Here is a 15,000-nt window from a genome sequence, read left to right on the forward strand (position 1 = left end):
TCCTCTCCTGATAACGAGGTTAAATGGAGAGAATCACAACGACGGAGAGAGTTAATGAGAGGAAGACGGATGAAAAAAAACCTGTGCAATAAATCTACTTCCTGTCTGTATTGATCTCTTTTCTTGTGTTTTCTCTCTTTGTATCTCTTTTATTTCTGCATTTCTCTCGATTTGCTTATCTGATTTCCTCTCTCTCTCTCTCTCTTTCTCTCTCTCGGCCCGAATACTAAATAAGTCATCACTGTCCTCATTCAAACCATCTGGGAGGCTTTCCTTGCAGGTGTTAGTACTTCTTCTCTCGAGCGAGGCCACCGACAACCGCAACACGTCAACATCACAGATGTAAAATCTGCTCCGCCGACGCTTTTTAAACACTACGACCGACGGCGTGGCTACGAGTCCTGCATCAATCCCCTCTTTTATATTATCGTATTTTCTAAATATGTATTATACAACGTGAGTTCGGGCCCGAGGAACACCGTCGTAACCGACTCCTCGCAACAGAACCAGAACCGGAACCAGGACTGTCAGACCCCGCTGCCGTAAAACGATGGGATTCTGGTGCTCGGAAAACAATACCAGCGTTTGACCACAGGGGGCGCCAGAATCAACGCTTATGAAAGTGCCTTGTCGTAGCTTTGCAGAGGATCGGATTGGAAGATGGCAAGACTCTATCCTTTAAATCCTCATTCTACTGACCTCACTCTACTGACTTCACTCTACTGACCTCACTCTACTGACCTCACTCTACTGACTTCACTCTACTGACCACACTCTACTGACCTCACTCTACTGACCTCACTCTACTGACCTCACTCTACTGACTTCACTCTACTGACCACACTCTACTGACCTCACTCTACTGACCTCACTCTACTGACCTCACTCTACTGACTTCACTCTACTGACCACACTCTACTGACCTCACTCTACTGACCTCACTCTACTGACCTCACTCTACTGACCTCACTCTACTGACCTCACTCTACTGACCACACTCTACTGACCTCACTCTCCTGACCTCACTCTACTGTCCACACTCTACTGACCTCACTCTACTGACCTCACTCTACTGACCTCACTCTACTGACCACACTCTACTGACCTCACTCTACTGACTTCACTCTACTGACCTCACTCTACTGACTTCACTCTACTGACCACACTCTACTGACCTCACTCTACTGACCTCACTCTACTGACCTCACTCAACTGACCTCACTCTACTGACCTCACTCTACTGACCTCACTCTACTGACCTCACTCTACTGACCTCACTCAACTGACCTCACTCTACTGACCTCACTCTACTGACCTCACTCTACTACCCTTTGTGACCACTTTACAGCCGCATCCTGTTGGATGTTTCTAACCAGCCAAAGAATATTAGAATCACGCTCATTATCGTCCGTGTAAAGATGATACGTTGTGGCTCTGCTGGAGAGAGAAACTATGCACTTTTTATGTGTTTGTTTTCTTCTTCCTTTGAGCTCCACGTCTCATAAGACTCTCTTTTCAAATGTTGCATTGTTTCACTTGCAGAATGAGATTTTAGGTTTCTGCACAGTCAGCTCCCGTGATGGCTCTCGCTCTCTTTCTTTCTTTTCTCCCTCCCTCCCTTTCTGCATCTGCTGCCTCCTTTCCTCGCCTCTTCAGCTTCTCCACAGGCTAAATCCAGAGCCCTCGCCCCCCCCCCCCCATCCTTGCAGAAGATACACAAGGGGGGGTGTTAGACATTGAAGTCGACTGGAGACAATAACAAAAATACTAAAAATATCCTCCCGTTTGTATCTAGAATGAATATTTGATTAAAGATGGCGTCCAGGCAGATTTAACGCCTACATTTATTGCACTTTATTATCAGAAATCAGGAAATGACCATCTGTTTACTTGTTGTAAGAATACCAGCAGAAACAACCGACTTTAAATGGTTTGAGGTTCTGGGTTCTTATGCAAATGAACAACATTAAGAATTCTAACTGTTATGTTTCTCCTTGTTTTGTTTTCTTCTTTAAACATCAAATATGCAGCTTTTGACAAACGCAGGCTAAATATTTAAAGGCATTTTATTGCTCAGAAAATCAGTAATTCACCAAATGTCACAAGGAGAGGTTTAAACACACATACACACACACACACACACACACAGGCCTGGGGACCTTGCAGGGGGGCCAAAAACCTTTTAATAATTGATTTCTCAAGTTATCTGGCGAGCCCCCGACAGTGACTTCCTGAGTGCCTGGTGGTAGCTAGCGACATGTTTTCTGGGTTATATGAACACATGGAATGATGTATACACACACACACACACACACAGACATAAGCCACATGCACAGATGATGCGGTGCAGAAATGGATTAAAGAAGCTGCGTGAACGTGGCCGATGTGACACGTTCACGCCTCACAGTGCACGTGACAGTGCACGTGACAGTGCACGTGACAGTGCACATGGGTACTCACTCTGGGGGAACTTGGGCGGGTTGTCGTTGACGTCGGTGAGCGTGATCTTGACCTGCGTGGTGCCCGACAGCCCCCCCATGTGGCCGCCCATGTCTTTGGCCTGGATCAGGACGTCGTACTCCTGCCGGGCCTCGCGGTCCATGTTGGGCAAGGCCGTCCGGATGATGCCTGAACAGAAACACGCTCAGCCTCATTTATATTATTTATGACTGTGTTATGATGCTGCTAATACTTGTACTTTTTTTATGTCTTTTGTTTTTTATTTATTCCAACAAACTATACTATGTCTTTACCTCTCTCTCTTTCCATCTCTCTCTTTCCCTCTCTCTCTTTCTATCTCTCTTTTCATCTCTCTCTTTCCATCTCTCTCTTTCAAGCTCTCTCTTTCAAGCTCTCTCTTTCCATCTCTCTTTCCATCCTTTCCATCTCTTTCTTTCCATCACTCTCTTTAGCTATCTCTCTCTTTCCCTCCCGACATGCCTCGTGTCTAGGAGTTGAGATTTTCTCTGTCATATTAGGCCAAGTGTGTGTGTGTGTCTGTGTGTGTGTGTGTGTGTCTGTGTGTCTGTGTGTGTGTGTGTCTGTGTGTGTGTGTCTGTGTGTGTGTGTGTGTCTGTGTGTCTGTGTGTGTGTCTGTGTGTGTGTGTGTGTGTCTGTGTGTGTCTGTGTGTGTCTGTGTGTGTGTGTCTGTGTGTGTCTGTGTGTGTCTGTGTGTGTGTGTGTCTGTGTGTCTGTGTGTGTGTCTGTGTGTGTGTCTGTGTGTCTGTGTGTGTCTGTGTGTGTGTCTGTGTGTGTGTGTGTGTGTCTGTGTGTGTCTGTGTGTGTGTCTGTGTGTGTGTCTGTGTGTGTCTGTGTGTGTGTGTGTATGTGTGTGTCTGTGTGTGTGTGTGTCTGTGTGTGTCTGTGTGTGTGTCTGTGTGTGTGTGTCTGTGTGTGTCTGTGTGTGTGTGTGTGTCTGTGTGTGTGTGTCTGTGTGTGTGTTTAGTTTAGTTTAGTTTATTTCGATCAGCAATACTATACAAAAATAAAAATTTCAACAAAAGAAGAAAGTGGCCGACCGAAAGGGTCAAGGCTGAAGCTATCAAGCTTATAAGTGCCCTAACCTATGCTTTCATGAAAATACTTATTTTAGAGAACCATTACATATACCTATATATATATACATAAACATATACACATGCATACAAATTCACACACCCATATAAACATATATACACACACATACCTACATATACATAAAACAATCAACAAAACAAAAACAAAAAAAAGCTTGTCCCCATTATCCGTTACTTATGATGCGTTATCAATGCTGATACGTCTGTACTTGTCCAGAATCATGTCTTTAAATTTTTTTTTGAATATCACCAGATTCTTACTTTCCTTGATGTCATCAGTTAAACTATTCCACTGTTTCACCCCACAGACAGATGTACACATGTTTTTTAGAGTTGAATGAACAATCGGCTGTTTGAAATTCCATCTCCCTCTTAGTTCATACTCTCCTTCTCTATCTCTAAAAATCTTTTGAATATTTCCAGGAAGTGAATTATGTTTAGCTTTGTACAGAATTTGTGCTGTTTTGAACTCTACTATATCCCTAAGTTTCAGTGTATGTGATTTTAAGAACAGTGAATTGGTGTGCTCAAGATATCCTACATTATTTACTATTCTAATTGCTCTCTTTTGCATGATGTATAATGGCTGTAGGGTGCTTTTGTAGGTGTTCCCCCACACTTCAACACAATAGGTCATGTATGGTAGAATGAGAGTGTAATATAATGTGTGTGTCTGTGTGTGTGTCTGTCTGTGTGTGTGTGTGTGTGTGTCTGTCTGTGTGTGTGTGTGTGTCTGTGTGTGTCTGTGTGTGTGTGTGTGTGTGTGTGACAGCGTGCAAAGCTGATAATCTCCAAACCAATTAGAAATGTGAGCTATGGATTTGAGCCAGTCAAATACCCAACACTGGTTTGATTAGCCAGATTTACTCGGCCCAAATCTCCCTCTCTCTCTCTCTCTCTCTTTCTTCCTCTCTCTCTCTCTCTTTCTTCCTCTCTCTCTCTCTTCCTCTCTCGCTCTCTCTTCCTCAACATGCTCTCTTTCCATGAACTCACTCTCTCTAAACCAGCTCTCCATCATCTCTCCATTTTCGCTGAGAAACAGGCTCACAGTTTGAAGTGTACACACAAACAGGCTTTAATCATATTATTTATCTAGACTTCTATACAACCAGAGGAGTCGGCCTCTGGTGGTCAGTAGAGAGAATGCAGCTTTAAAAAAAAGAAGCATATACTTATATACAACCAGAGGAGTCACCCCCTGGTGGTGAAAAGAGAGAATGCAGCTTTAACACATGAAGCATAGACTTCTATACAACCAGAGGAGTCGCCCCCTGGTGGTCAGGAGAGAGAATGCAACTTTAACACATGAAGCATAGACTTCTATACAACCAGACAGTGTCTGTTGGTTCCTCACCCGTCTGAGACTCCACGGAGAAGTACGGCTGTCCTTGCAGGATGCTGTACACCAGCCTGGCGCTGTTGCCGTAGGTCGGGTCGTCGGCGTCCGTCGCCGTGACCTGCATCACCGACGTACCTGCAGGGCGGACAGGACGGACAGGACGGACGCATCAGGAGGAATCGACGAGGAAAGGGAACGAGAAACGCTTACATCTTATATTTCTCTATATTTCATCATTCGATGGAAACAGCCACTCCTCAATATTTGGTTATTTTTCGTAATTTGAATAAAACATTATATTCCCTCCGATGGGGTGACAGAGTTCTACAACGAGTGGATTTATAATAATTATTATTTTAAATCTCTGTTTACTGAACTTTGACACATTTAAAGGCTTTTTATTCAAATGTGACACAATTCACAAAGACAAATAAGTCTCATCGACCCCGGTCTTCTTCTAAATTACCAAGAAATTAGAGATTTTACTTCTCAACCTGTTCCAGTTCTGACGTCCACGAGGGAAAACGGACCTAGTTAGTCAAATTACAGCTTTTTTCTTTCTCCCTGTTCCACTTCCACCTCTTTATTCAGAGTTCCTTTCAGAAGTCCATTCAGAGGAAAGGATTTCTCCGTCTTTCAGAGTGTGGTTCATTTCAGGTCAGCCAAAGGGGGGGGGGGGGGGGGGAGTCTAAGACTCTCCAAGACCACATCATATTTTTCGAAGGAAAATCTATCAAGATCGAGAAGCTCTAAGTAAGGAGGCTCGGAGGAGCTGGCCCGCGCCAACCCGGTGCTAAATATGTCCGTGCTCCTGGTTGAGGCCATTATTTTGTTCACCGTGTTAAAAAAAAAAAAAGAAAAAGAAAAAAAGAAAAGAAGGTCCTTTGGGGTCTGGATGTGTCGGCGAATAATACAATCTTTTTTTTCTTTCTGTCCTGCTTCCTGTGGTCCGGTTTCAGTGATAATTAATAATGTATGAAGAAAAGCTCTTAAGCGGACAAACAAACAGACGTCGGTGACTTCGTTAGGAAACGCCACTCCAGAGATTTTTTTGAGTTGATATTTGCAAAGGAAACTATTCTACTGACTTATGCACTTAAAATGTAATAAAGACGCACTGACGCGCAAAAGTTTAGGGGTCACCCGGACCATATGGTGTTTTTCATGAAAACCGTTTTAAATATTAAAAAACACGACCTCTGACGGTGCAAATACAGCCCCGGAGAACAGGCTGGTATCGTCAATAAAAAAAAATTAAAAATGTAAAAATATATATACACTTCCGTTCAAAAGTTTGGGGTCACCCAGACAATCTGGTGTTTTCCTTGTAATCTCTCACTTTTATTGATCAAATTAATTTCAAAATGAATATAAAATATAATAAAGACGTTGACGAGGTTATAAATAATGATTTATATTGTAAATATTAATGTTGTTCCTCTTGTGGCTCAAAGGAAGGCCAGTTTTATAGCTTCTCTCACCAGCATAACTGTTTTCAGCTGCGCTCACATAAAAAGGGTTTGCAATGGTTTTCTACCCCTCCGCTAGTCTTCTAAGGCGATAACACAATGTACCATTAGAACACTGGAGATGCGCCTCTACACACCTCTGTAGAGACTTCACTAAACACCAGAGAATAGTCATCTACACATTAACTATGTAGAGTATTTATGATTAATTTAAAGTTATCTTCAGTGAAAAAAACAGTGCTTAACTTTGAAAAATAAGGACATTTCTAAGTGACCGGTAGTGTATCGTACGTATATCTTCTGTTCTAGACTCTATCGTTACCCCACAGTACTTCATATTCAAATATCCTAACCCTCCCCCCCCCCTCCGCCCCACTCACCGACGTTGGACATCTCGGGCACCCTGGCGTAGTACGGCCCGTGGAGGAACTCGGGCGGGTTGTCGTTGATGTCCTGGACCTTCACGATGAACTCGGACGGCGGCTCCAGCGGCTTGTTGGTGTCCCGGTTCACGGCCTGGGCCGTCAGCGTGTACTGGGCCTGCTCCTCGCGGTCCAGCGTCTTGGTGGCGTGGATGTTGCCCGTCTTGTCGTCGATGACGAAGATGGTTCCCGCGCCTTCGCCCGACAGGATGTACTTGATGCTGCCGACGCCCGAGTCGACGTCCGAGTGGAGCTGGAGGAGGGGGAGGAGGAAGAGGAAGAGGAGGAAGAGGAGGAGGAAGAGGAAGAGGAGAGTGAGATACAGGAAGAAGAATGTGTATAGTATGTGTGTGTCTGTGTATTTATTTTTGTGTGTGTATATGTGTTTGTGTATGTGTGTATTTGAATGCATGTGGGTATATGTGTGTGTGTGTGTGTATATAAATGTGAATGTGTGTATAAATGTGTGTATTTGTGTGTATATGTGTGTGTGTATGTGTGTGTAAGTGTGTGTATGTGTGTGTATTTGTATGTGTGTGTATGTATGTGTGTGTATGTGTGTATATATATACAGGACTGTCTCAGAAAATTAGAATATTGTGATGAAGTTCTTTATTTTCTGTAATGCAATTAAAAAAACAAAAATGTCATGCATTCTGGATTCATTACAAATCAACTGAAATATTGCAAGCCTTTTATTCTTTTAATATTGCTGATTATGGCTTACAGCTTAAGAAAACTCAAATATCCTATCTCTAAATATTAGAATATCATGAAAAAGTATACTAGTAGGGTATTAAACAAATCACTTGAATTGTCTAATTAACTCGAAACACCTGCAAGGGTTTTGAGCCTTGACAAACACTCAGCTGTTATAAATCTTTTTTAACTTGGTCTGAGGAAATATTAAAATTTTATGAGATAGGATTTTAGAGTTTTCTTAAGCTGTAAGCCATAATCAGCAATATTAAAAGAATAAAAGGCTTGCAATATTTCAGTTGATTTGTAATGAATCCAGAATGCATGACATTTTAGTTTTTTTAATTGCATTACAGAAAATAAAGAACTTTATCACAATATTCTAATTATCTGAGACAGTCCTGTGTGTGTGTGTGTGTGTATACGTGTGTGTGTGTCTATATGTGTATATATATGTGTGTGTGTGTATGTGCATATATATATATATGTGCGTGTGTATACGTGTGTGTGTGTATATATATATGTGCGTGTGTATACGTGTGTGTGTGTGTGTGTTTGTGTGTGTTTGAACCCGACGAATTAAAGAAGCGGAACGACTGAGGCAGACGAGGAAATCGTGAAGAAGAAGAACAATTTAAACCATTTGGCTTCCCCAAAAAAATAAATATGAATAGAATCTCTCAGCGTTCAGTTGAAGTCTCGCTCCTCCTTCACGAGCCGTCGGGCGAGGAAACACGGCGCGGTGTAAACATCGTTGTTGTTTGTTTTTTGAGTGATGCTGTTGTTGTGCAGGAGGACCGCCGGTCACCTCCACCTTCAACGTCTCTCTTGACGAATAGGAGGAGCACGATTCAAAAGATCTGTGATTTGTTGTGAGTCCCCGTGTACCGGAGTATCCATTTCGTCATCCGTCCTCTTGGAGTCGTTATCGGCTACTCACCCTGCCCACCAGAACCGGGTCCGGCCCGCTGTACTCCTCAATGACGAAGAACTGATTCCAGACCCATCCTCGTTTGGACCTGTGCAGAACCTGCCCCTCCTTCCCGTCCCTCTGCCGGTGCCGGTGCAGCGACACATGACCTGCAACACGACACACCTTTCACCTGTAAATCACTTCTTAAAACGGCTTTGAAGTGACGTCGTCCTCTTATGCTGTTCTTTGGTTCCCCTAATTTAGTTTGTCTGTTTTTTATTTTTATTTGATTTTTTCATTTTATATTTGTATCTTAATTTTTGGTCCCCTAATTGAGTTTGTCTGTTTTTTATTTGATTTTTTAATTTTATATTTGTATCTTACTTTTTGGTTCCCCTAATTTAGTTTTTCTGTTTTTTATTTTTATTTGATTTTTTAATTTTATATTTGTATCTTACTTTTTGGTTCCCCTCATTTACTTTTTTTAAATTTCATCACTTTATCACTTTGTTACTATTATTTCACTTTATGTCAGACAAAAGAGACAAACGTATTTTTGATTTTCTGAATGTTCAACATTGGAAAATTGACAATAAAGATACGTTTGAACTTTAAACATATCGACCAATGGATTTTTAGGACTTTAAATCAAATTTACAAAAGCAAACATTTTGTGAAATCTCCGTGTATACACGAGTATATAACCTTAAATAACACATATGAATGAGCGACAATATTTTGATTAAAAGAATACATATTTATCTAAATGTTTATTCTTTTAATTAATCAACGAAAATTAACATATAAATACAACAAATTTCCATGATTTTTCAAATTTCTTTGAAAATATTTATTTTTTCTCAAGGACTTTTTCAGGCCTGGAAATAACTATTTTATAATTCCACGACATTTCCAGGTTTTCCATGACCGTACAAAACCTGAAAGGGGAATTCAGTGGAGTGAATATTTACTTCTCAGCTTAGATGGTAACATGGAAAAGATTATTATCAATAAAAAAACACACAAACGCCATCAAAATAAGTGCCGTCCGTCTGTGTTTGGACACAGGAAAAAGTTTCCGGACGCTTCCCAGAGATGAGAAGAAGCCAGGAACCGCCCTCCCTACCTGGATGTCTGTGTCTGTGGCCCCTCTGGTCCAGGGACGCGTTTCCTCTCCGGGTTCCCAACGCCGCGCCGCAGAGTGCTGAGATTCCCAGCAGCACCAGGAAGGCCCTCAGCGGCCCGAGGCCCCGCCTCTTCATCGGCAGAATCGCCATCTCGCCGCCCCTCCCAGCGGAGCTCCGCCTCCACTGAGGCGATGATCCCTGTTTCCCGACGCCGAAAACGTTGTTTTCTGTGGCGAACGTCCTAGTTCTCGATCTGAGGAGGAGGCCCGTCGCCGGCGTTCCCCGGGTCTTCTTCTCCTTCGCTTCCCTTCTTTCTCTCCTCGCTGACGGTTACGACACTCCCTCTGTCCTCTGACCTCAGGGCCTGAAAGAGAGAAGAAAAAATGCCGTTTAAAAACAAAGGCCATTGAGGAACCTGTACGACGGGCTCGATGAAGACAGATTTGTCTTCATCGAGGGCGACGAACACTTCGCCGACTATTCCAATCTTCAGGACAGAGGCTGCGGTTAAATGGCGGCAGCTGGAGATCCCACTTCTTAAATAGTTGTTGTGTTGATCAGGACGTTGCAGATAATTAGAGAAAGCCGAATGTATAGAAGCCATTAGCTTTAATTCAATTAGACGCGCACCGATTGGAGGTTTTACGGTCCTTTACGGACGAATGAAAAAGGTCGTCAGAGGTAGATTTGAGTTTCCGTGACTCGGTGAATCAGCACAACTTCTACACCTGAGAAGCCAGGAAGCGTTTTTCTCTCTGCCAGGTGAGACGTGTCGGCACACGAGAAGGTTCCAAGATAAATGAACGGCGGCTCTTCGTACCTTTGGTTTCGGTTCAGAACCGTTTTTTCCGACTCCTTCGTGGTTAAGTTTCGGACTGAGTGAAAAGTGCGTGTTAAAAAAAGAGAAATTAATGTTAGAAAAGCCAGAAAAAAGACAATAAAGGCAATGAAGAGCCTTCGTTGACCCGGCGGCTACGTCTCATTTCCCGTTTTTCTAGCATATCGATGCGTCGTTTGTGCACGCTGTCGGGTTCCACACCGAGAACAACAACAACAACAACAATACAAACGAAAATAGACTTCAAAACAATCGCACCGAAGCTGACGGGATTCCCAAACCCCTCTTTTTTAAACGCATGAGACGCACACGCTGTCAGGAAGCACAAATCCCTTCACAATTTTTTTTCCTTCTTTCTAGCTGTAGCTGTAAGATTCTCTGGGCTTCCTCCTTTTTTTGTTGTTTTCTTCTTACGCCCTGAATCTTTTCTTTGCAGTGTATTTAAAAAAAAGTTGTGTTACGCACACCGGGGGTGTGCGTTTCATATCCAATAGCTCGGTGGATGGGGAACGTTTCCTCAGGGCTCGTTGGCTCCCGTTGACCAACCAGGAAGCGTTGACAGCTCATCCCACACCGGGCTCCTCATCTGGCTAATTGTCCTCCGACGCGTCTTATATTTGACGGTCTACATCTAAAAGCTGTCGAGGACTTAATGTGGAAGAACTACACAATTCCCTTGAAGGATTGAAAGAGAACTGAGAAGACGAACAGCAAAGAAGGAGACGTGAGAAATGTAGCGTTAATTCGGAAAACAACAAAAACGAAAAAATATATTTATTTATTGTATTTATTTTATTTATTTTGTTTATTTTATTTATTTAATTCATTTTATTTATTTCATTTTTTTATTTACATTTTTAAAAATTATTTCTATTATTTATTTTCTTTTATCTACAAATAGATTATTATTATTTCTTTTATTTATTTAAAAATAGATTATTATTATTTTTTACATTTCTATAACAGATTTAATTCTTTAGTTATTTGATTTTTATTAAAGATTGTTCGGAAAACAACAAAACAACAAAAACAACACATCCGTCAAATCTATTCGGGGAAGTTGTCACTGGATCAGACAGAAAACCACCAGAAACAAAGATGAACTTGTGTGATGAGCTGTTAACACTCTATTGTATGAATAAAGTCTCAAATAAATCAGATTTTACACGATAATCTGAAACCCCGTCAGTCGTTTCAGAAGACTTCGAGTCGAACCCGTAAAACGACAGACGTGAAACAGATCGGCGGCAGAGGGAACATGTGACTTTTTAAGGTTTCTTTTAAGAAACAAAATGACTTAAATGGCCCCAATAATCCAGTGTTTTTTAATTTATTTTTTATTATCCACAAATGGAGGTTTTTGTTGAAGGCAATCCTGGAGAATCACACACATTCTTGTTTTTTGTGTCTATATTTTTTTCGTTTCTCCTCTGGCATCCTTGGAAGGCAGAGAGAGAGAGAGAGAGAGAGAGAGAGAGAGAGAGAGAGAGAGAGAGAGGGAATGCAACCCAGAATCAGACAGCGATAATGACTCCCCAGGGCCAGCGAGCCTTTTGGCTAGACTACTTCCTCTGTCTGAATACGCACATGTCACATTAGAATAGTGAACAGCACACGCGTGTGTGCGTGTGTGTGTGTGTGTGTGTCCCTTGGGCTCTCAGCGCATAGCTGTGAACACATGACTCAAGTGTTGGACCGGACCGCTGTGATTTACTGTCTAACATTAGAGGGTAGCTACACCCAGATTGTGTGTGTGTGTGTGTCTGTGTGTGTGTGCGTCACAAAGGTCAGAGCACTAGTGTTGGATAAAATGCAGCCCGACATACACTCGCTGACACGCGGCGTTCTCGCATTTCTTTTTTATGAATAACCGCACCCATTTGAATGCGTCTCCCTGTGTGTGTCCCTTTAAATGTGAGCGTAAACACACACACACACACACACACACACACACACGAGTAAATCACTTCTTCTGCTCCTGTATTTGGGGTAGAGCGACAGGTAGGACAGGCTCAAAGTTAAATGGTGTTATTTATAGATGTTCTGTCTCTCAGAATCGGGGCGTTTTCCTGATGGTGTAGAATTGATCTCCTGCCTTCAGAAAACATGACGACACACACATAACGGAGAGGTGTGTGTCTGCGGTGAAGCAGCGTGACAGGAGGAGGGAAATGCTGCTTCCTTCCCCCCCCCCGTCACTCGCCCTTCTTCCAGCTCTTTTTGTATACATGCACATGCAGCTTCCTCCTCCGGAAGCGAAATGTATTGACTGTATTTTATTTATTTCATTTATTTATTTTATTTTATTTATTTTATTAATTTTATTAATTTTATTAATTTAATTTCTTTATTTTATTTATTAATTAAAAAAGTGTATTCATATTTTTTAATTTCTATTATTTATTTTATTTATTCAAAAACATTATTATTATTTTTTCATTCCTATATTTTTTGTAATTATTTATTTAGTTTACCTTTGTTTTTTTATTTATTTTTTATTTCACCAATACGAAACAAAACAATCGCCGTCTCACTTTCTATCACTTCTTTTTCTCTTGGCCTGTCCGGCGCACATTGATGATGAGCCGGACTGAATGTGTACAAATGAACGATACGTACGAGAACCAAAGGGAGAAACGAGGAGAGCGACGGGTACATTTTATTTCTTCCCTCTTCCCATTGGACGAGGCCTTTCGCTCTCAGACGTCTGGTTCTGAACGCCGGACACGATGCCAAGTCAACCGCGCAATCGTCGAGAGATCGTTATCCGTCGAGCGGCCTGTCTCACGTGTGATGGGTCATGTGACTTCGGTTAACACTTCCAAAGTGTCTCCCGTCACTTCAGCACCGCTACGCAGTAACAAACGCCGACACGTCGTTTCTGTTCCGATTTGCCGACGCGGTGAGCTCCCCCCCTGAGCCCCGATCGCCGGAGGGGGTTCGGTCTGCTTCGGCGAAGCGGCTGACACGAGCAGGAATTGGACGTAGAACGTGTTATTTTGTTCCCGCGGGGCGGCGCCTGTCGCGCGTCGCCCTCCGTGTTCTCACAGTCGCCGTTTCATCCATCGTTCCTGCCACGTCGGCGTCGTGCTGGGCACGGTCTGCTCTCACCGGAACAAAGATGGCGGTACGACAGATAATTGCGGTCTTCACCTTGACTGTATTTGAGACGATGAGCCTCTTCATTTATCTCATTTCATTTATTCATTTATTTTTCCTTTTTTCGTTTCTTTCTTTTCTTTCCTTTAATTTTTCATTTATTTCATTCATTTCATTTTTTATTTATTTATTTTATTTATTATTCATTTCATTAATTTTATTATTTTTTTCATTTAAAAAAAGATTATTAATATTCTTTTATTTCTATTATTCATTTCTATTATTTGAAAATAGATTATTATTTATTTAAAAATAGATTATTATTATTTTTAAAATGTCTATAACTGATTTAATTATTTAGTTATTTAATTTATTTTTATTTTTTATTGTACTACTTTTAGTTACATTTAAATGTAAATCTTAATCTACATCTACGTTATTTGTTATGCACCTTTAACCAAGTCAAATTACTCGTTCTGTCTTTTTACAGGTATGTGTACCTCTCTGTCATCAGGAGGCTAAAAGGTTGTTTACTGTTTACTTCACATCGACCAGCGTGGGGGTCAAAGGTTGCCCGAGGAGTCGCGGTGAAGGACACAATCACGACCACACGCGGTGGATTGGCCGTACCAGCGAGAGCCCTCCGGCCACCCGACCCTCCCGTGAATCCCCGCACATCTGATCCAGATGTTCCTCCCGGGATGAGAGAAAGGAGGTCACGGGAGGTTTAAAAAGAGATTTCCCCTCCACTCCTCATCCTTAAAAACGAATCCCACGGGCGCTCCGCCGGAGATGCGAAGCTCTCTCTCTCTCTTTTTCCGTTGGCTTTTTTTCCGGGTACCTTTTTCAAGCAACTGGAAGGAGAGATTTATAAAAAGAAAAAATGACAACCGACAGAAATAAAAGACGCAGAGTCATCACGTTTCTGTCGGGATCATTTTACGACGAAACGTCTTCGAGACGTCGAGACGTTCCCACCAATGAAAAGGCTTCGTTGGGTCCGTCCGCCGAAGCTTCAGCTTCTTCAAAGAAAAGAGATGTAACCCTCGCCACGAAGACGAGAGAGAGCTGGAGTCACGAGGTTCACCGTCGTCTTCGGGATCATATGTTACCACGAAAGACGACGGAGAGAGAGAGAGCGAGAGAAAAGGAGGAAGAGGAAGAGATGACAGATAGACGGAGAGCGGGAGTATTAGAGTTCACCCCGGGTGTCTCGTTTCGGGCGGCCGGCTCCTCGCGGTCCGTTAAAAGCTTAAAAAACGGAGCGGCGCTGAAAACAGACACCCGGCATTCAGCTCACACCGCGAAACTTGAGGCTTAATTGCCATTCAATTAGAGGAACTAATAGGCCTCTGTGTGTGTGTGTGTGTGTGTGTGTGTGTGTGTGTGAGTGTGTGATTACAAAGAAAGAGCTACAAAGCTTTCTCAGCATTCGTGAAAATAGGTATTGATGAGAGGCTAGCAGCTCCAACACACACCGACTGCAAAGTTAGTCTTATCAGTGTGTGTGTGTGTGTGT

General features: G+C 42.4%; 1 protein-coding gene across 1 annotated transcript in view; it reads right to left on the reverse strand.

The window, feature by feature from the left end:
* cdh11 (cadherin 11, type 2, OB-cadherin (osteoblast)) overlaps positions 1 to 15,000 on the reverse strand; it is an 84,111-nt gene that overhangs the window by 13,910 nt on the left and 55,201 nt on the right. Inside the window, exons 4-8 of the mRNA XM_056434887.1 lie at positions 9,544 to 9,908; positions 8,445 to 8,584; positions 6,764 to 7,058; positions 4,930 to 5,049; positions 2,461 to 2,628 (exon numbers count right to left, since the gene is read on the reverse strand). Of these exons, the coding sequence (XP_056290862.1) occupies positions 2,461 to 2,628; positions 4,930 to 5,049; positions 6,764 to 7,058; positions 8,445 to 8,584; positions 9,544 to 9,694 (874 nt within the window). The 5' untranslated portion in view covers positions 9,695 to 9,908. The remainder of the gene's footprint in view (positions 1 to 2,460; positions 2,629 to 4,929; positions 5,050 to 6,763; positions 7,059 to 8,444; positions 8,585 to 9,543; positions 9,909 to 15,000) is intronic.

The sequence above is a fragment of the Pseudoliparis swirei genome, chromosome 17, assembly GCF_029220125.1.
Source record: "Pseudoliparis swirei isolate HS2019 ecotype Mariana Trench chromosome 17, NWPU_hadal_v1, whole genome shotgun sequence".
NCBI lineage: Eukaryota > Metazoa > Chordata > Actinopteri > Perciformes > Liparidae > Pseudoliparis > Pseudoliparis swirei.